The sequence below is a fragment of the Lycorma delicatula genome, chromosome 8, assembly GCF_047948215.1.
Source record: "Lycorma delicatula isolate Av1 chromosome 8, ASM4794821v1, whole genome shotgun sequence".
Classification (NCBI taxonomy): Eukaryota; Metazoa; Arthropoda; class Insecta; order Hemiptera; family Fulgoridae; genus Lycorma; species Lycorma delicatula.
The window spans coordinates 98,628,053-98,651,966 of NC_134462.1; the positions used below are offsets into that span (position 1 = coordinate 98,628,053).

The window sequence follows — 23,914 nt, forward strand, 5'->3', positions numbered from 1 at the left end:
AAAGCTTCCGGTAGATTTTGAACATAAGTTTAATCACACTGTTTAAACAGAAGTTTAATATCAATTTAATCACATTGGTAAGCTGATGATAAACCTCGTAATTATTTCAATGAGAAAGGAAAAATGAAATTAAACTCATTACAATCTGAGTATGAAAAACAGTGAATTATGGTAATGTTATGTGTTACAGCTGATGGTAAAAAATTACCACCATATTTAATACTAAATAGAAAAACAATGCCAAAAAATGAAGAATTTCCCAATGATGTAGTTAGAACACAAAAGCAGGGCTGAATGATGACAGATCTTACAAGATTGGTTGGATATGGTATGGTATAGACATCTTGGATTTCCATGTAAACCATCCAATATCCCATACTAGATGTATTTTTTGAGGTCATTTAATCGAATACTTAAAAATATAGTTATTCAGAAAAATGGTGATTTTACCTGGAGGGATGACAAGTTGTTACAGCCATTGGATGTTTCAGTAATAAGCCCTTTAAGGATTATTTAGAAAACAATATGAATTGTGGTTAATGAGTGAGGGCCTCCCATTAACACCAATGGGGAAAATTAAAAAAAGCAGTGGCAAAGTGGGTAGTAACAGCATGGAAACAAATCCCAGAAAAGTTAGTCCAACATTCGGTGAAAAAATAATGTATTACAAATGCCTTAGCTGGATCAGAGGATGGCACACTATGGAAAGATGGAGATGCAAATAAAGATTGCATTGATTCAGAATCTGAGAGCGATAATAAAAGTGAATATGAAAGTGATTCCTCAGATACAGATAGTTAAACTAGTACTTAATAAATATAGGTATTTTGTATTGTTATAAACTTAATTTGAAGTATATTGTGATAAAATTATGTGGTTTACATTTTTCCTTTAATAGAGATCTTTTTTTTATTTAAAATAATGAATTTCTAAAATGGCACTCCATCTTAGAATTGAGTAAATACAGTATGTATGTGTGTATATATACATACACACACATACAAAGAATATATTGATTAAGATGTTAATAAGGACCTTGTCTCTGTACATTTGAGGCTCCCTTTCTTTAGACATACATACAAATGTCAACCACTGCCATGAGATGGAAACTATTTCCTGTCGAAGTTCACAAAAAGCCACCTGTGGCCGAGTTGCTGATTAATTAAAATTTGGACACTTATTTGTAAAATTCATTGCCAAATGTTAACAAAAGATAAACTTTATTTAAACTTTCAATTTATTAATAAGTAATAATGAAAATTGACTTGTAAATAGATACACAGCAAATAGTTGACTAAAAACAACTAATGATATTAAATGTACAATGCATATTTTGGGTATACAGAACTACTGCTCTCCATAGATTTCTGGAAAATGGACTGTCAGATTTTCATTGTGCACATTAAAGCTTATTCAGTTTCACTATTTTAATGGTTTATTGCCATAGTAAATAAAAAAGATTTATTTTAAAAAACTTACTATGGCCTATTGTACTTGGAAAAAATGTAAATAAATGTTTCAAAAATTTACATCATGCATCATAATGGCAGATCTACCAACTGACTTGTGTACATTTCCATTTTTTTTATTTTTATGAAGATGTAATGTAATATCTCAGTGACTAATGCATCTTTGTGATTGTACAATATATCTCTTTCATTCCAAACCCTGTGTATAAGTTGAATATTATGATGAGTAAATTTTATTTATTATTTTGGTTGTAAGATATGGCTAAATTTTTTCAAGCAACTTAACTTTTATATCGGCAAGGAATTCATTTTATTTCTATAAATAGATTGTATTTGCTTTTATACCTAAAAGGTCATGAAGCCTCCCCCCACCTAATTTACCATGTAATAATAAGTTTTTAAAAATTGGCTTATTGTAACTTCACTTTATTATTTAAATTATAATGCTAAATTTGTATTGAAACTGACACGGTGTCCCAATCTCTACAATGTGTCTTTCCAAAGACACCATCTATCTCTTGATAAAAATCATAAAAACTGTAAAAGGAAAAGTTAGTGATTTAAGATTCAGCAGATCCATCTAAAACATTATGATGAATAATATTACAATAATAATACATTAAACAATAATGCTATGTAGCGGTGTTTTTAATAATAATTTTAAGTCATCCGTAGGTCTCTGAATAATTAGAATTGTACTTCAATAATGCTTAACATATTAATGATTTGACAAAAATTAAAGTCAAGCATAACACTAAAAACAAAATTATGCATTACATTACACCCCTCATATAGTGGGAGGGCATTGTCTTCATAGCAAGAAACAAGATGTTCTTGTTTCTTGCTATGAAAATAATAAATATTTGTTTCTTGAAAATAATTTAAATTAAAAGACTCACAATATCTTGAATTTTTTATCGCTCTTTACCCCTAGTAATTTTTTCTTTCATTAATATAACTTGAAAAATCACTATATGTAATTTTGCATTTTCTAAAAGAAAATAAATAGCTCAATTGCTGTTTTCAAAATATTCAACTGAAAGAGGCAATCTGCTTCTGAAAGCCAGTAAAAACCACAAGTTTCATAAAGTTTCCACCACAAGTTTGCAGCTCCTTTCATCCTAGATTTCCATATTTCTTATCCCTTAAATTCTTAAATAAAAAAAAAAATAAAAAATATATTCTTAGAAATTACAGGTGGTTTTATTTCAAAACTATTACTACCTTCAAGGGCAAATTATTAACTTGATATCAAAGAAATTAGTATCCCTTTCTATCCCCAAGATCAAAAACAAAATAGAAATTGTACTTGAGCACTCAGTAGGCTAAGATGCAGCTTTTTCTATTAGATATTACAATGTTAAGAATTTTATTGTATATGCAAGTTATAATACTAAATCAAATCTGGAAAAAATAAAAGGAACAAAAATTTCCTCTCTGATAGTAATTTCTGTTTTATTACTTAGTATAGGCAAACAAAAAAAAAATAATAACTTCTGTGAAAAGAGAACACTCATTCAGTAAACAATAGTCACTGTGGAATAAACTTCAATATACAATTTTAATAATTTTGCTTCAACCATGCCTAACCTGGACAAGTATTTTCTAACTCAAAATATGAACATATGTTTTACTGGGTTACTGGCATGAGAAAATACAAAAAATATGAGCATAGAGGAGACATAATAACTGAATAGTAATGAATGTACTAAGAGACATTTTCATCTGATCTCTGAATGATTGTATTTAATAATGGAACTTCTACTGGATTAAAAGGTTTAATAAATTTAAAAGAACTTTCCTTCATTTTTAATTTAATTAATTAGTGATATGTACAGCTGATGCTGGAAAAAGCAAATATGTAATATTTACTTTATCCTCATTCTTATTTACTTTTAATTTATAGAATAAATTGACAAGTAAGGGATCAACAGGCTAACATTCTTTTACTCTGTAACTTTATCCAGGGCATGACTGATGGACGGATTGGCTTCACTTGACAATTCATTCACTTCAGAGTATATTCTTATATTTTGTAATCATTTTAGATATTACCTATAACGAGCTCAAAGTAATTACCATTTTAAGGTTTATTTTTATTAAGTAGTACCTATATTTTTTATGCAGAATCAAATTCTTTGAAAAAAAAAATTATTTCAGACTTTTTTCAAAAATTGATAGTTTTTTAATTTCAAAAATGCCGTAGGCCTATAAATTGGTGTTTTTAGTTTCATTAGGTTTGGCCTGGTTGAGGAGTTACATCCAGCTGTTGTTAAATTATAAATTAAATTAAATTTTAAATAAAAAAACAATTAATGGTAACAATAATGAAGAAGAATATAATCAGTGTCTTCAATTAATTTTTTTACTAGTTTGTTACTCACCAACTACTAATAAATATTAAATTAAATAGGTTTTTTTTAATGGAAATTATGGAATGATTTGCAATTAGGGAAAACTGAGGTAATTTTGCTTTACAGGTGGTAATGTCACTAAAATGTCGATCAGAAACTCCAAGTCACGCTTCTGTGTATAAAATTGTAAATGGGTAAAATTGTGAATAAGTGTACTTAAGCAATGCTTCTTACTTTTTTTTATATATTATGTAATAAAATGCAATATAAATTGAGATTATTCATCATTATTCTTTTCTAAATTTGTTTTTAAAGTTAATTTCCTTTGAATTCTGCGTATATCTTGACTATTCACTTCTTGTAGAGCAGTTTCTAGTACTTCTGTCATATGTAATAGATTGTTTGGATCACATTGTAATAATATATTTTCATCATTTTTATCATCAGTTAAAGATAATTTCATTGTAATCTGAGGTATCAACTGATTAACTAGGGAACGTGATGCAACCTAAAATAAGAGGAAAGAGATTTTAATCAAGAAGGAAAAAAGTGTATTAAAATATAAAAAGCACAAAATAATATTTTGCAACAAAAAAATCTTCATACCTAATTTTTACTTAAAAATAAACAGTATCAGTATATCAAACGTTCAGTTCAATTCAAAAAATTTTGAAAAAGCAAAGTAAAAATAACGAGATAATTTTTACTTTATTTTAGCATACTGATATATATAGTATAAAGCGCACCAGGAAAGTTCTGCAATACAACTTTTATTCTTTTAAATTTTTCAAAGTAATTTCCCACCATATCCCACTTCTCTATCCTTTGAAACCAGTCTTCAAAGAAATCCTGCCATGTTTCGACAGAGATCTGGGGACACTCATCCCAAGCCAAGGAGGTCATCATCACTGGTAAAATGCTTCCCTTTCAGTCTGTTCTTCACCTGGGGGAACAGTGCAAAATTACATGGAGTGAGGTTAGGGCTGTAGGAAGGATGCTCTAACAGTTTTATTCCAAAACACTGGCCAAACACTCAGCAAACTTTGGAGCAATGTGCTGGAGTTTATCATGGTGAAGAAACCATGTGTCTATCCTTGAGTTTGAATACATTTTCTGTAGAACTTTGACAACTTTAGGCTGGTATTCCACAATATACGACTTTCTCTAAAACTCCTCTCGCACTAAAAAGTATGGCTACCATTCTCTTCTTTACTGATCTGGATTTTCAAACAGCCACACTTTTCTCTGAACCTTGGTCGGGATGTCATAATAGTAGAGCCAAGTTTTTTCACCTGTCACAATTATGTTCACTCAGGGAGCTTTTTCAGCATTTCACAGTACCATGAAACATGACATGCCATCTGATGTCAGTCTAATTGTATGGCACTCAAAAGGTATAAAGCTTTCTACCTTGAAGGTGATCTCATAGAATTGCACAATGCTGGTGAATTAATAAATTTTTTGAACTGCAGGGATGGGTACAGAGATGGTCGACCTGACCTTAGAGCAACTTCCAAGGCCAAAATTTCCTCTTTCAATACCACCTAAATATTGCTGTATGATGAGGACAATTCAAGCACAGAAGTCATTTCCTCTAAACAATGATCAACACTTAATGGATGTCCAAACTTGCCCGGTATTCAGTTTTCTACCATAACAACATTACTACCTCTTTTCACTAACAAAGCTATAAAGGAAATGATACTGAGACAGTGACTAGAGCGGCTACAGTGTAGGTTGGAACCAGTCTAAACAAATTCTAACTTGTAATATGTGATGATATATTGCATCATATTGCAAAACTTTCCTAATGCCCTTTGAAATGAAAGAACAAAATTAATTTTATTTTAGAGGTTACGATCATATGTAAAGATAAAAACTGGATAAGAGCACTTATGTTATAATACCATATGAGATATTACAACAAATACAAACATACTACAAATTTTCAAATGTAGCAATCTAGTAATGATTTAACCATCTCACTGTTTATTTTGTTAATAAAACCTTACTATCTAAAAACCTTTAATAACATATTTGCAACAGTCAGTTCATTATAGCACAGTTAATATTCCAGATATAACCATATATTCTAGTTTTTAATTATATTATTTGCTGGACTTTTAATCTACGGTGAATTCTATCAGTTTGTACATTTCAATTAAAAATGGTTCGATTCATGACTAAGATACAAAATAACTCATCAAGGTAAAAGTTCTGGAGAGTCATCTATTATGACTTTGAAAAATAAACTTATACAATAATTTTTTTTTTTAGTGATCAACTTGAATTATTTTATAAATACAACTCCATTTTGTTGAGTTATTAATAGTTCAAAACAAAAAATAGAACTTTTTAAGGTCATCATGTAGTGTCATTTGTCCTGATGCGGGCATCAGCGACTGTGACTCATTCTCTATTCCTCATATAGCTCCCATCCCCTTTACACGTTTATTCTTTTTTAGCCTCTTTTATATATATCTTTTTTACCTTCTAGTTCTGTTTTAGTCAATGTTTCCCCTCTCATGAAATATCCTGGCCGATTAGCTTTCCTCTTTTTTCCACTTTTCTAAGGCTTCTATTCTCATTACTACTTCGTTTTTCACTCATCTCATCATCTTTAAAAACACCATCATCTTTACAAACCTTACTTCCTTCCTTCATCTTGCACTCTATACACATTTGTTCTCTTTTAGAGCATTTTTGATTATATCTTCAACATATGTATTAAACAAAATCATGGATATGCAACAGCATTATCTTACAATATCTCTAAAGTCAAATCACTCAGTTTATACAGCCTTTATTTTTATAATTGTTTTATGATTCTGATGGTTTTTCATGGACACAAAATTATATAAATTATAAAACTTGACTCGGCAGACCAAGAATTCAGTATGCGATGCCTCAAACAGCAGTTTTGTACTAATGCTTTACAATGAAGTTGTGTTTTTGGATAACTCAAAACATTGTATACTGTACACTGAAATAACAATTAAAAGTGGATGTATTAAGGGTTCTAGAAGAGAAGCAAGACATCTAAATTTTGGTATTAGTCATCAAAAAGCGCATATAATTTAATCGGAGCTATTTGTTATTTTAATAAGAATATATTTGTTTTTCATTATGCAGAGTATAAAACCAAGCCTTCCAGTTCTATGAACCTGAGCAAAAACATTTTTAATAAACATGAATTTTTTCATGCGATGGCCTTGAAGACTTGCTCAGATTTTCATATTCTAGTGCAGATGAAAATAAAATATAACGTACGAATAAAATTAACTTTCAATTATTCTAAATAAAGAACTACATAGAATTAATTAATTAATTTTTACATGCCTGTGTTTCAAATCTCCATTCTAAATCTTTGAAGTGTAAAATATTGAATGTTTGTGATACTATCATTTCATTTAACTGTTTGCGTTTACTATCATACAACGCATAAAGCACTGCTTGCTGTTCATCTGTAAAACCGGCTGTTACAATAGAATCTCTGAAGTCCAATTCATTTAACTGAAAACAGTGTTGCAAAAGTATAATTTACACTAACAATCTAAAGATTACTTATGAAGAGGAATAATCAGAAAATAGATTATTTATTAACAAAAAGCTACACTTAAATGTTTCACTTAATGATAAAAATTGTTAAATTTTATATTTCTATGTTTTTATCCATCCTTATCCTCATATTTCATTTCTAAACTAATGTATATCCCCATCATCAAAGATGGGAATGTTCCCATCCAAGATGAGAATCTTCATCAAGGATAATATCATTTTGTGTTATTAATTCAGAATGAGTTTTCAAGATACAAAAAAAAGCTGTCAGACCATTAGTTGACACACATATAAGAACACCAATAAATAAGTAAACCAAAAAATAAAAGATTATGGCTTATTTACACGTTCATTAATATGTAACTTTTTCTGGAAAAAAAATATCTATTTATAGTAAATAATAACCACCTTTATCAAATCCAACAATGGAACATTTTTATTCAACATAGAACAATTATTTGCATGTGGGAAAAGGCTTTATACTTCTATTTTCATTTTTAGTATTTTACCAATTCATTTAAATAATATACAAAAATTTTCTTTTATGGAACCAGTATTATTCTCCTGATCAGTTTTTAAATAATGTTGTTAAATAAAGTAATAAAAGAAAAAATCCTTAATTTTCTGCACCATTATCTAATGCTTACAGATAATACGAGCTCACATAATTTCTATTGTCATCTAAAATTTTTTTGTGAGGTACGTACTTATTTTGTTTAGTAACTTCATATATTGACTTTACTATTACTTCACATATTAATAAATTTTATGATTAATTTGTATTTAAAAATTTGTACTGATCTGTACCAACTGTCAATGTCTATTGGTCGTGCTAGACATCTGACAAAAATGTTTCACTAAATTATACACAATTTTTTAATACATATTTTTATGGTTATTTTACTGAATTGTTTTCATATAAAATAAAATGAATCTTAATAAAAATCTAGTACTACAGATAACAATACAAAACTTTTTCTTATATAATTTATTAGACGTATAATTTTAAATAAAATCTTTAATAAAAAAATATGAGTATTTCAGTACGTATACAGGCATGGATTCCTAAGAAAACTTACATTAATAAAAAAAAAAAACACACTTTAGTAAAATGCAAGTTCAATTGTTTTTGATGTTGTTAATACAGGAGCTAAACAATTAATAAATATTTTGCTTAGCATTATGAAATCTGTAATCAGCAGTGCTTAAAAACAATGGAGACATCAATGCAGGATCAAAAAGAAAAAGAAAATCTTGAAATTAGTAAAATTAAAAAAAAAATCCAGAAAAAATTGAGAATTTTGACAAAGCAGAAATAACTTTGTACTTTAGATGTAGCTTTACAAGTTAAATATGAAAAATTAAAGTAAATTAATTTGGTAATCCAAACAGGAAGGTAAGATGCAAGAATTAAACAATCTTTCTAGATGATTGATATATAAAAACTACTATAAGCTTAGAAATGAGGTATAAAAGTTATTTCAGCATTCAAATTCTGCAAAAATACCGTTCATGATTCTAATCAAAATTATTTTTACAGTGCTAATAAAAAATTCATTTAAAAAAATTGTTTTTGAGGAGAGTAACAGAAAGGAGATTAATAAAAATTTTAAATATTAACCATAATAAGGATTTTGTAATGAGGTAAAAAAAGCACATAAGACTCTATTTATCAGATATATCATCTTAATATAAATATGTGTAACATAAAATGAAATTAAAAACTAATTTAATTTGTTAAGTTTACCTTCAATTTGGATGATTCCAATAAAATATAAACAATCGCTTCAACAGCATCTAGTATATTCTGTGGTTCAACTTCAAGCTTTTCTAAGAAACAAAACAAAGAACGCATTTAATTATATATACACTCATTGAAATTACACCACACAAGCAAACCAAAAAAGTAAGGCAAAATTTCCCTTTACTTTCCCTCATTAATCTTTTTCTTTTTTTTATCAATATATTTACAGTAGTACTTTAATGAAAATATAAATATATGTATATAAATCTGGATTTTAATAATTTGATGTTCTTTTAATTTCTTTCTCCCAAAAAAAAAAATATCATTGTGAGGTTTTATTATATTTTAAATGAGGTATTTGGAATAATAATTTTCATTTTATATTTGGATATTTTATATTATAAATGACATAAGATGTCAGTATGTAAAATGATAATTATTAATTGAAATACTTCATTTAAAAGATAATAAAACTTTACTCACCATGATTTTTTTTTTGGTGAGGAGAAATCAAGAAAAATTATTAATGTGTAAATTATTAATTATGGAAGCAAACACTTATCAATCAATCTCAGATAACTGTGCTGATTAACTTGACATCAAAAAAATAAGGACCAAGGAGATGTTCAGCTGCCATCCAAGCCCAAATCATAACATGAAGAGGATGGTGTTGATTTACTCAAAAAAGTGGGGATTGCCTTTCGCCCAATAGAAAACTTTTTATTATGAGTGCTTCAATAAATTGCACACTCATCTGAGAACATGACTTTCTTTTTATCATGTGCTCTCAGAAAATGCAAGCAATAACAGACATGCATAAACATGTTGATCAAGGTCACTGTTACCTAACTTATTTACTGTGACTGGTCAAAAACATTAAACTTTCAAGTCCTTCCACATACGGTCTCACATTGTTGACATTGAAATCCCTAACTATGCAGAATGTTTGCGCGTTGATTTCATCAGTGATCGTTGAATTGATGTCTCCACAGAAGCCCACATCTCAGCTCAAGTGCTAAGCCTCCCTCTGCGTGGTGCATCAAAAACACTTCCAGTTACAAAAATACTTCTTTTCCCATGTCGGTAATGTTCGCCATGATGGTGACGATTTCTCAAAACGCACAAAGAAGTCATTCATAATGTTCTCCAATGTTTTACCATTGTGTGAACATTTGTGGACCTACATACAAGCTAATAAACACTCTTCAACAGAGGACTCACTTGTATCCACCATTGTTTCACATTTCACTACAATTAAGGTTATCCCATCATAAATGAACTCACCAGATGATCCCCACAATGGCGTATCCTCTCCACCTTTTCCAGCAGCAGTGAGTAATATCAGCAGTGGGAATTGGCAGCAACAGAGCTTGATTATGCTGGATTTTTTAGTATAAAGGGATTTCCTGCCCACCTCATAGTAACTATTTACAAAGGTTTACATAAACAGTAACCAAGTGGTTTGCGCTAGCTTTGCTAAACAATGATGTTGCGTTCTAAGATACTGCACTGAAAATGAAAATAAATTTATGAAAATTGTGTAATACTTCAAGGCACCCCTGTGAGGATGTCATGGCTCTCCATCAACCAAACACATACACTACACAAATTATAGCATATACCCTTACACATCAACATTCTACACTACTTCTTACACTCAGGTGGTGTTGTGACACCTTACGAAATGCAACCGTAACCCAAGGTGGAAACTATCATGCCAACGGGTGGATGGCAGTATGTAATGAGTTTGCAACGATGTCCTCTAGGCACCTGATTTTTTGCGTAAACCCTTACAATCAATAAAATATGTGTGACCACCGTAACAAAAATGGCCACCACAGGTAAACTGCAAAAATAAAAAATTTAAAAAAAATAGTTTTGAGTTCCTGAAACATGTAGGAAACAAGTGGGTAAGTTTCAATCTTTTTTGAATTGGTCAAGCTTGTGTTTTGGGACACTTCAAATGGATTGACTCCTTTACTTTTTCTCGACTGGTAAAACAAACAGGTAAAATGAATTATAAATATGTAAATTAATTTCTCGGTAATTGTGAGCAATTATTCCACCAACCTTAATTTTCCCTATACTGCAATATGATATATTAGAGGTCAAGATGTAGAGTTAAGAAGAGAAAAAATTTGCCAGAATGTTCGTAGAAAACGTGAATGAGAAGTTGAAGATAACGAAAAGGGCAATTTCCCTTATTTGTATAAATACTGAATAATAAATGAATTTGTAATTCATTTATATATTTCAACAAATATATATTTTATGATATTCGGATAAGATAATGTTGATAACAATCTATCTTTTGTTTGGTCAAAAGGAATTATTGATGGTTGTTTGATGGTCTGGTCAGATAAACTGTCGAATTTCTTAATGATACATGGTATAGTGTTAACAACAATCATGGACAGCACCTATCTTATCGGTCAAAATCTGTTGTGTTCCAATTGATAAGTTTTATTCTCACCTTATGATTGATTAAAAAACAAGGATTGTGATTGGTCTGACTTTACTCCCTTATCGGGGAGTAAAGTCAGACGGTATTCTGACTTTATTCTGAGTAAAATACGGTATTCTGATTGGTTAGTTACTGAATTAATCCTTGAGGGCGGTGAAATTGAAATGTAATAGCTGCGACACGCAAGGTTGAATGTGTATTGTCACTGGTTTATTTTTTATCAGCATTTGTATGGGAGGACTATAGTAGTATGAAAACCTCGGGTTCTGCGTCAGGCCGACCAGTCCTGAGCACGAGCCATTGACGCAGAACCCGAAGTTTTTTCTCACGGAGAGCACTACCACTTTCCAGTTAAATTCTCACCATCCAAGCGTCTATCTACTGCAAAAAGCATACCAAAACGAGACTGTTTTTTTCAATAATAGATCAATCATTGTTTTCAATAAATTGATCCAGAACCTCAGGTTTCTTTTCACGAGCGCTGATTAGTCGACAACCTCAGTTTATTTTTTCACCAGATCGAGCGCCACTTTCCAATCACCCGCCAATTTTAAATCCAAATTTTTTTTAATTTTAAAAAAGGGCGTAACTCAAAAACGGTGCGTCCTAGCCCATTTTTAACGCGATTTTGAAAGGCTTAACCTAACGGAACTTTCCAATTTTTAGCAGAAATTGGCACTAATTTCATCCGCCCAAGTCCAGCCGTTCTCGAGATACGCCCTTTTTATAACATATTTTGAAATTGATGCTGAAATAAAATGAAAATGTGCCCAGTTAACAGTTTTAATCACTTTTAAATTAATTTTTAAAAATCGAACATCATTACTTTCAGCGAAAGCGGGATAATCGATTTCAATAAATTGATCCAGAACCTGCGTAACTAATTCAAATATATTAAAGAAGATTGATCCAGTATACGGGTAAATTATTCAACATATTAAAAAAGTTTGTCAAATTTTAAAAAAGGGTATAACTCGAAAACGGTGCGTCCTAGCTCATTTTTAACGCACTTTAGAAAAGCGGGATCAACCCGTTAAAAGATTGATCCAGAAGTTGAGTAACGTATTGAATACATTAAAAGATTCTGTTTTTTACAACAAATAATAATTCAAAATAACAATAAATAAAAAAATTAAACAAAAGAAGTTATTAGTGAAATAAAATTTTATGTACTTTTCATTTAAAAAAAAAAGAAGGTAATGAAGTCTGAATCGAACCGATGTACCTTCCCCTTGTAAGAGAAAATATTTCATTAATTACAATTTTATTTGGCTTTAACTCTTTGAACCAAAGAAAATAAGTACCACTTAGATATTATTGTTGAAAAGCTCTCAATGAGGGCTTATTACTGCAGTTACGAAAAATTCCAAAATTCATGTTTTGGAGTTTGGGCTTTTTTGGTCGTCGATTGCAATCAAAAGGGGAGGTACACAATTAGATGTTACAACAGTCCTAAATACAAAATTTCATCATTCTAAGCCTAATCGTTTTTTGTTATGCGAGATTCATACGCACATACGTACGTACAGACGTCACGCCGAAAATACACAAAATGGATTCAGGAAAGGCCAAATGGAAATATCCGTTGAAATCTGAAATTTTTCGCGATCATAATTCTTTCTTTACTTCATACAAGGAAGTAAAAATCGAGATTAGTAAATAACAGTTAATTATTTTAATTGGTCCCAAATTATTTTTATTGATAACTAATCCCTGGTTATTGAATTCACTGCTGTAACAATTCGATTTCGCAGATCTTGAAGAGTAATAGGCTTAATTGGGAACTCACCGGGTTGGTGTAATGGTTAACTCGTCATCGCAAATCAGCTGATTTCGAAGTCGTGAATTCTAGGGTTCAAAAACTAGCAAAGGCAAAAATAACTTTTTTAAGGTTTTGAATACTTGATAGTGGATACCAGGGTTCTTTGGTGTGTGGGATTCAATTAACCAGACATCTCAGGAATGGTCGACCTGAGACTGTACAAGACTACACTTCATTTACATCCATCCTCCTAAGTAATAGTAGTTCCGGAGGCAAAACAGAAAAAAAGATAATAACCCTAAAGTAAAAGGTTATTTATATATATATATATATTTTTTTTTTTTTTTGTTATTTATAATCTAATGTCGACATATTACAAAATAGAATTATAAACAAGTGTTACGGTCTAAAGTAATAAAAAATATTATTACATTTGCTATATAAAAACTAAAGAGATAAACCTTTCATGTAATAGAACGTAATAATATTAAAAATGCCTATCTTATAAAAACAACATTTATAAAAAAAATACGAATGCACTTGTAATGACACGCTTATAATATGAGAAACTAGTTTAATATTATAATATAATACGAATAGGATAGGGCAACTTACTCTTTAATACCAAAACATCATTTAATATTTAAATGACTTGAATATAATGACGTGATATTTAATAATTAAAGGTTCGATGTTTAGTCTAATATAAACGAGGTCTGGTTTTAAATGGACTTTTATTTAAAATCAGTAAAAAATCTTTAATAATGAAAATTAAATTATTGTTCTTATTTTTATGTAAAATATCTATTTTTCAAATCGAATGAATTACCCAATTTTAAGGGATTGTTAATGGGTAAAACCCCTCCAAATTACAAAATAGTTTATTTCATTATTTTTTTGGGAAATCTAATGTTTTAGGCACGTTTCATAAGAAAGCTACCTAAGCTATTATAATGGGTACCATGATTCGACTTCCGGAAAATTTCCACATATCTTTGCCTTTCACATCCCCCAAACCCCAAAACCACTGTCAGTTCAAACGTTTATATATATATATATATTTTTTTTTTCACTTTCTTGTGGACACGATAACTGCCGTAATTTTGCACCAATCACTTTCAAATTGTTCCTTAAAAATAACTCGTCAGAAAATCTCGGTCGAGTTCGTTAACGGACAAAATAGGGGGGCTTTTTTGAAAAAACAAAATATCGTTATAACTTTCTCATTAAGTAAAATATCGAATTCGTTTGAAGTTCCTACTATTTGTTTGGATAAGAGCCTACAATTTATGTAAGTAGAGTTTTTTGTTATCACCAACCACTGGCCCAGGGGGTGGAAAAATGAGGTTTCTAAGACAAAAAAAATCATACCTCCCTTAATAGGCACAGTATCGCATCGGTTTAAAGTGATGGTTAGTCCTCTAAATATTACCTAAAAATTTGTCTAAAACAAGTTATGATATGACCAACCCTTATGGCAAGAGAGATTTTGTTGGAATTGTGAGATGGGCTTGTCGTATGATAAACATGTAAAACTTTTTTTCACATGCAACCGTTGTTGTATTGAGTAAATTTGAAGTTTTTTTTTATTTTAAGGTAGAGATCTTTTTTATCCCCTACTTAGCACTGGTGAAATCTACCTCTAAGTTCCGGCGTGCCGAAAGGGATTTTATTAATATTGTTTAATAAAATCAAAACACTGTTATTGTTCAAAACACTGATCTCTCCAGAATGTAAACATGTATAAGATTTTCTATAAATTTTCCGATTTCAGATTTTGCATGATTTTGATGATATTTACAAGGTTTAAAATTTCACACCAAACATTAATAATCGACAAAAGAAAATCACAATGGATCAAATTGTCTACTTGAACTCTGAGATCAATATCTTTCATACGATCTGCGATTTCAGAAAGAGTTTGGTGAATTCTTTGATTGATTATTTTATTTTAACAGTGTGTGATGTGAAATAACTGCTAAACTAATTTTTTTTAATTCTTGACTACTTTCATAATATACGCCAACGAATAGATTTGGAAAAGCATGATAGCAGGGTGATTACAAATAATTTTCAAGATGGGTTTACACAAATCATTTACACACATAATATAAGATACCTACAAATCAAATGGAAATTTTGTTTGTAAGTCTATTCCAGGTCAAAAGGATTAGTATATTGTTTAAGACATATTTATTGTAAAGCTGGAAAAAATAAATTTAATAATTATCTTATTGTAATATTATACATCATATTTTGTAATTTTTAAAACTGTCTGCAAGAAACTTTGAATTATCAAAAAAAGAAGTTCAAAATTAAGAATGAATTTCTATTTTGCAATATGAATAAAAATGATACCCTTCACTTTAAGGCACCCTTGTGCAGTGCACAAACATAAAGCACAGCTATGCCTGAAATCATAAGAGCTTTACATACATATACGGAATATTCCAGGATGTATTCCTGGAACTTCAGTTACTGATTCAGGACATCAAAATGAGCAAAAAAAGTTCATATTGACATAAGTCCTATTTTGCTTTGTTTTCCTTCTGGACACCATTTTGTGATTTTCAACAAACAAATTATTTCTCAGGAAAGGGCAAACCTACTTTAATTAAATTTGGCAAATCTAAAACTAGTGTCTTGTTGTACAAATAAAAAATTATGAAAATGTCACCTTCAAAAATTTCAAAATGGCAGCCATCTTAATTTTTTAATCTTCAATACATTTGATCAAATTTTTACTTATTACAAAATTTATTAAACATTTTATTTTGAACAAAATGACACCTCTGTAAAACTCTGTTGACAAGCAATCAAGTTATTGCAGACAATTAACCTTATTATTGCAGTACGCTTGCACACTGTAATGCAACAAGTTGATAATTTTTATTAATTTACTATTATTAATATTTTTTATTAAATTTAATGGAGGTTATAAAAACAGGAAAAAAATTATTGGTTTCTGAAGGAAAACAAAGCAAAATACAGCTTACGTCGATATGAATGTTTTTGCTCATTTTGGTGTCCTGAATCAGTACCTGAAGTTGGGAATATGCTCTGGAACAGCCTGAGTATCACATCAATTCAGCTGACTTGACTGTCACTTGGTTGCCCAGTTTTGTAAATAAATCCTAACCATTTACACCCCTAACTCAATGCATTATAACAGAAATAAATATAATAATTAATTAAATACAGTAATATAAAAATAAATTATAGCTTCTGTGTCTAATCAATAATGAATAGAAAGAAAGGAAAAATTAGTAAGAACTTTAATTTTGAATTCTCTTTTAATTTTTTATAATCTCTAAGTTCTTTCTATCTTTCTTTCTTTTTTTAACTTTAATTCTGAACAACCTCACTTTTACTGCAATATAAATGACTACACAATATAATTTAATTATTATAGTTTAGCACCATTTTATTTAAATGACTTTTTTAAATTGAAAATAATAAAAATATATATATGAATTCTGAATTTACTTACGAGCTGCTGCAACATAAAGTTTTGGATTAGAACCTTTTGCTAAATATTCTGAAGTTAATCTACAGAAATCCTGCAACACTAAAATAAAAAAATTACAATTAAGTGAAATTTGTCAAAAATTCTATTAAATATAATAAATATTTATTAAATGGTAACTTAACCGCATTAATTAAACTTATTTAAACCTTACAATATCAGACACAAACAGAAATTAAATTAAATTTACCAATGCAACCAATAGGATGCTTCAATCATTTCTGAACACATACATGCTGAGTTCCGTAATATTTAACTTGCTACAAATGCTGTTATTAAAGAAGCAATTTTATTTGTACATTTTAAATGTGTAAGACAACTTAAGGATGCTTAGTATGAATACAGTTATTCTTTTCTTAAATGTACACAACATGAAACCAGAGATTCATAGATTAAAGAAGTTACAGTGAGGATGTAATGAGTAATGCGAAGATTATAAAATGGTTTCAACAGTTTCAATTTAACAAAGAATGGGAAATAGGCCAACTAGTATCTAATAGTATAGTATCATCGTCATATCTCACAGTATCTAATGTATTGCAGCCGGTTTTCTAGTCTGTTCTGTGCATTTTGCTACTGACATTAAAATGAATGTTTGTAATTTGCCGACTAACAAATACAATGCCATAGAGTTCCAGAACTGCATGGCATTCTATGGGGAACAAGTATATGTCGCAACAGGTACACTACATGTCTTTTATGAAAATGATGGTTGTATGACGTAGCAACAAAGGAACTTTTGCTACTATATATTTGGCAGTTTGAACTATCAAGTGTTTCTTAGCATCAGCATGAATGGAGTAAGGTTCTGAATATAGCAGTCTGTTTGGACTTAGGTTTCTTTAATTTTTAGGTACTCTACATATTTATATTTTGTTATTACTGTTTAAATGTTGAAGCTTTAATGTATTTAATAGGATTTTTAAATTTAAATAGCTTCGATCAGATTCATTCGTATATTCACAGTACACTCAGCTCCCTTCGTATGCATTCAGCTGCTGAATGCTTACATCATTCGGTTCCTTTCAGATGCACTTGAATCACATCACTTGGCTCCTAATAGTTCACACGGCTCCTTTTGGATACACTCGGCTCCTGACAAAGCAGCGGCTCCAGCAACATTATTTAAGCAAGTCCATCATCATTTTTGTGGTCATTCATTACTCATTTTTCAGTTGTCACTCTTGTTCAGTTCCAGTTACAGCCAGTCGCCTACAAATGGCAATTGCATTATTCTTTTCAGTAACAGTTCTAGTTCATAATTCAATTATAATAAACATTTAATAATATATAAATAATTCATTTAATTCTTCAAGTATATTAAACATTCAGTTTATAGATACAAAAGTATATTTAAATATAATAAAGAATTGATAATAACATCAACTTATGAATTTAATTATACGAACTTCATCTGTTTGTACAAGTCGGCTAGAATAATTTCATTAGAGAAGTGTGTGTAAACTACACTGAACAGCACAGGCAAGGTAAAATTGGGAAAAATTGTATGTTCATCAAAATTGACGAAACACATTCTCAAGGCAAAAAAATGTGCGCTTCTACTCACAATAGGTTTTCGATGGGATTTTTTTTGGAAACTGCTTAGGTTTTGTTGTAAAAGTTTCTGAATGCTATCAAAAACAACGTTAATGAAAGGAGTATAATGTTCTCAGATTCCTGGTGTTTAACAAAGGAATGCACAGAAATTGTTGGATTCCACCATTATATTGTGAATCATCAGTACCAATTCATTGATCTTAACGACTGTGCTCATGCTCAACCTTGAATGCTTGTGCGGGTCGCTGAGATAGCAGAATAAATAGCACAGGGGAACTGCCAGGTACCACGTGGATTTGTAATTCATGGAATTCATGTGGTGTCGCATGATAAGGGACAAGAACCCTTTGCAGAAAATACTTGATCCAAGGGCACCAGGTCTCCTGGAAGCCACCATGTAGCAGTCAGGAAGTAAATTTTTGTCTTTAAGTTAAAATTCAGTAGCACTTAAGTAATAATGAATAAAGAAATTCAATTGAAAAAGCTACCAACTTGAAGAAAACAGGTGTGGCGCAGATAAAGGCACCATCGATTCAATAAAAGTACAACAATAATGATAATAGTAATAACAAAACAACAATAATAATAAATAAATGACATACAAAATAGTAATTCAAATAAGGACAAGATTTGTTTAAAGACAGTAAAATTATAAAAATCAGATTATAGCCCAATTTTCTGAAAAAAAAATGATAATAAACATTAATATTAATATCTATTATTGCATTAACACAAGATAAAATAAGAAAAGTCTAAATTCCATACAATTCAATTCTCTGCAAATAGTATTACTTTGTCTGTTTATAATGGAACTATAATAAACTTTATGAGTGAATATAACACTGTCACTTTAACCACTGTTTACCAGTGACTCACTGAACAACTTCCTGCATTCAACCACTGTCCACACTGGAATGCTTGTGACTTACTCTTCACTTGCTATTGTTACCAAATGTTTACCGACAACACCGCCACATAATCATATCGAACATGGCTTTCCGAACTACTCATTGTTATCACGACTATGCCAAACCTGGCCTCACAGAACTACTCACTGTTCCCACTGGTCCTGTCCTGACAGTATTTATATTTACTGGCTTGCAGAACCAGTACTTGCCTCATTCCTTAACCACTGAAAAACCTAATTTCATCATTCATGCCCTTATGTTCAGTATCCCTAGTCCAGCACCCCTTCTCATCGAACAACAGGTGGTGTTAGGGGTGTCATTGTCAATACTAAAAATAACAGATTGTTAAACAGACCTGCTGGCTTCAGAAAAGGATCCCTTTTAGTTCCTACTGGATTCCTTTCATTATTTTCTTATACTTTCTTCTTAACTGAAAGGGCGAGTTGGTGCATCCTCGTTCATGCCTCTGGATAGCACTTAGTAAAGTATGAACTGAACGCCAACATACACTTTGACTTAGCTTTCAGCCCATTAAGTACAATGCAGTGACCAAAGTTAACATATAAAAAAAAGTTAGCTACAAAAAGGAGCCTTTCTCAAGACTTTCTAAACGTAAATTTAAAAAAATGTCTATACTAATAGACTAGAGACTATATTCTGGAATATTAAAGACGAATCAGTTCAACAAATTAGGGAGAAACTGATGATAGATAAGACAATGATCATGCGCAAAAGAGAAAAGCGTAATCTCAAAAGAATTGAAATACGGTGTACAACAAGAATAGAAGCTGTCCGTTTAACTAGAGAACTAAAAAGGAAATATATGAAAGAACACCATGTGTCTGTGAAAACTGAATGGTCAGAACCCTGTAGAAGAAGGACGAAGTAAACCCATGAAAATAAGATCAGCAGTGACAAGCAAACCATTAACATCCTCCAGTGGAATGCTAGAGGTCTCACACAGAAAGCGATGATTCTTCAGCAGGAAATACAAGACTGATATAAAGATAGCTTCCATCCAGGAATCATTCCAAAGGATAAATGCCTTTCAGACAAAGTATCATGGATTCACATTTTTCAATCTTGAAAGAGAGAACAAACGAGATGGTGCAGTGGCTGCTCTTATCCATAACTCAATTCCGGTCATAAATAGTGTCAGTTGTATACATCACGCAATGGAATATATGAGTACAAATGCCCAACTTAGAAAAGATTTGAAACTAACTATAACAAATATCTACTTGCCCCCTGCAGCCCATATTACAAAAGAAATACTGAACATACTAATTCCAACAGACAAATGTTTTACTATAATGGGTGATTTCAATGCTAATCACATAGCCTGGAGTCGTAGAAACCCCGTCAAAGAGGAATTACGGTACATGAATGGATACTGGAAAATGATTTAATCCTCCTAAATAAGAGCAAACAGCAACATACCAATCAGCTAGCACAGGCTCACTTAGCACCACAGATCTTACACTGATGTCAGCTGACTTAAGCTCGTATATAAAAAATTGGCATGTTGGGGAAGATATGTCTAGTGACCACTTCCCTGTTATGATAACCATCCAGTGCAAAAGATCAAGTAAGGATAATATACTAGCTTCAAACAAATGGAAAATGGAATTTGCTAACTGGGAGAACTTTAGTGCTGAACTAAGATCCTCTCAGAGTGTAACAAAATAATTGAGGGTAAAGAAGCATTACAAACACTCTGATAAATGTAGCCGAGAAACATATACCAGAAATCAAACAAGGAATTCATCGGCCTATGAATGTATGGTGGAACAAAGAAATCGCTATGACTAGATGAGAAAGGAGTAGGGCAAGGGGCAGATGGCAGAGACATAATACATTAGAAAACAAAGTTGAATACAATAGAGCCAATGCAATTTCCAGGAAAGTAAGCCAACATCTAAAAGGTAAGGACACCTAACTTCCATGGAAGGATTTCATCAGCAAATGTTAATACTCTTAGCACAACAGTATGAAGAATTTTAAAGTGATGGAGGGCTCCAGCTACAAAAAACTCACTACATCAAGGATGACAAAGGAGAAATTTGTCAAGAGGAAATAAAGATTGCTGTATGCTTTATTAAACACTATACGAGAAAACTCGAGGCCTAAAACATTTAATAGAGGAACAATTTCTGTCATTCCACCTCTTTAGACATAGTGATGAATGTGATATCCCGATACATATTAGAAAAGTACAGGAAGCTATCACTCAACTTAAGGGTACAGCCACAGGTGAGGATTTAATACACAATGATATGTTTAAACATATATCAGAGGAATTTTTGCCGTACTAATTGGCCTTTTTAATGACATCTGGTACTCAGGAAAATACCCAGACACATGGAAAACAGGATTAATTGTTCCACTGTTGAAACCAGGTAAAGATAGAGAAACTACAAATGCTTACAGGAACATTTCTCTAACTTTCTGCTCACCGCAGCCTCAATGACTGCTTTAATACTACAGTGTGCAAAAATTGGCATAAAAGGCAAAATATTGCAGTTCCTACACTTTCTGAATAATAGATCCTTTAAGGTAAAAATAAACCAGTACACACCTGAAAGCTGCATTATCAATAATGGCATACCACAGGGTTCAGGGCTTAGTCAGACTCTTTTCAACATAATGTTGCATGACCTGGAATCAAGTTTACCATTGGATACCAATCTGTCAGTTTATGCAGATAACATTACATTATGGGTTAAGCATAAAAATGAACATGTAACAATGGAAGCAATGCATAATGCCATGGGCAGGGTTTGTTCATAGGCTGGCAGGTGGCAACTCAAGATATCAACTTCAAAGTCAAGAATATACAGTATTTACAAGAAAATATAAGTTAAAAAATTTCTGTCCAACTCTTTAACGCTAGACGATATAAAAATGAGACGTAATAGCAATCCAAGAATTTTAGGTATAACTATGGATGAAAAACTCCTCTGGAAGAGACATGTGGAAACTGTGCTGGAACATATACTTGGCAGACTTAATCTAATGAAAATGGTACACAGGAAATCATAGGGTGGTGACGTAGAAAGTATGAGGCAACTGTTAATACAGTACGTAAGACTCAAAATCACTTATGGCTGTGAGGTATGGGGCAGTGCAACACATATCCACTTGAAAAAACTAGAGACAATGCAAAATTCTATACACTGATTTGCAATATTAGAAAGTAAAGAATTTTAAAACATCAAGGAGTATTAAAGACATTTTTAAATTTCCTGAAACTATTAAAAATCTTAACAATGAAAAATTGAAATATACAGAAAACTTTCATGAAAATACTTTTAAAAACGACTTGCGTTTTACATTAAAATGTTTCCGTGATGAATAACATTAATAATTCTAAAAGTATTTTCTGTAAGCAAATACATGCATTTAGAAAAATGGTCGTTTGTAATACTGCAAGTTTTATAAAACCACACATTCGTCATCATATTGACGATTGTGTTATTAATAATTGTACAACGGGTTCGGCCAAATTTCCAACTCTATGCTTTCATTTTTTATATATATTTATAATGATACGATAAAATTTAAAAAAATTCATAAAACCTACGGTAATAACAGGTAATTTGTCACGTCACCTATAGTATGCACAAAGTATGAAAAATACAACACAAGAGATTATTTACTGGCAAGAAAACATAATATTTCCTTACCATTAATAGGTTTGTCAAACAGTATTGAAAGATGTGATTTATGATCGTCTCGTATCGTAAACAACATCGTCAAGCGTTCATCCACAATTCCTTAACCTCGCACTTAGAGATTGCTATAAAATAACAGATAAGTTTATATGGTGACCATAACTTCGAAAGCGACTCGTTATTTTCATATCGTTTACCGGAGAAAAAAAACGTCGCAGCTAATAAAAATGTTAGTTGCTGATATTTTATAAAATATGCTAAAATAATTCAGAAACCATGTGGTATTTACTGATCTTGAAAATACAATTAATAATTTAGAAATGAGTTTAGGGCTTAATATCATATAAATTAAAAAAGAATAGGGGCGAAACAGATGAGTTGTTAGAATGTGTACAAGAATAGGATAACGATAACACGAGTTGAAAACCGAAGAACAGAAAGAAATGACACAAAAAAAAACAGAACTAAATTTTTTAAATAGTTTTCAAAACTCAGGTTATAAAACTTTTAGTAGATCTTGCGATCTCCAGTGATTCATGCTTCTGTTCTCTTTGTGGAGCAACTGTGGCGGGTTTTTTGTTAACTAGGTATACACATATTTCGATTTTCGTCGGCAAATGTTTTATTTTAATTATATCCGTTCATTTAATATATTGATCTTGTGCGTATGTATATTTCAATATGGTTGAAGTTGTGGTTGTATTTTTGTGAATGAGTAGAACATCAAGGTTGTTAATGGATTTGAGATTTTCTTGTATGGAGATGATTAACAAACTTTTACATTGTTATAAAAAGGGCTTCTAAACGTTCTTTGTTTACAGCTGCCACCGTTTGTGCATTATAAACATACTTATACATCCATTTTTAGTAAATACATATATTTGAAAACACAAGCATT

At 30.8% G+C, this 23,914-nt stretch overlaps 1 protein-coding gene across 1 annotated transcript; it reads right to left on the reverse strand.

Annotated features, from left to right (window-relative positions):
• Positions 1–3,906: 3,906 nt before the first annotated feature.
• On the reverse strand, positions 3,907–23,216 carry LOC142329121 (COMM domain-containing protein 2). Its single transcript, XM_075373457.1, has 5 exons — positions 23,029–23,216; positions 16,842–16,919; positions 9,129–9,211; positions 7,163–7,336; positions 3,907–4,331 (listed from the first exon to the last, which is right to left on the reverse strand). The coding sequence occupies exons 1-5, from the start codon at positions 23,093–23,095 to the stop codon at positions 4,101–4,103; spliced, it is 633 nt and encodes a 210-aa protein (XP_075229572.1). The 5' UTR covers positions 23,096–23,216; the 3' UTR covers positions 3,907–4,100.
• Between the last annotated feature and the right edge of the window lie 698 nt (positions 23,217–23,914).

Coding starts and splice junctions, on each gene's coding strand:
- LOC142329121 (XM_075373457.1), bottom strand. CDS start 23,095: ATGTTGTTTACGATACGAGACGATCATAAATCACATCTTTCAATACTG. Junction 16,920..23,028: donor GTTTGACAAACCTATTAATG/GTAAGGAAATAT, acceptor TTTTTATTTTAG/TGTTGCAGGATTTCTGTAGA. Junction 7,337..9,128: donor TGGAATCATCCAAATTGAAG/GTAAACTTAACA, acceptor CACTGTTTTCAG/TTAAATGAATTGGACTTCAG.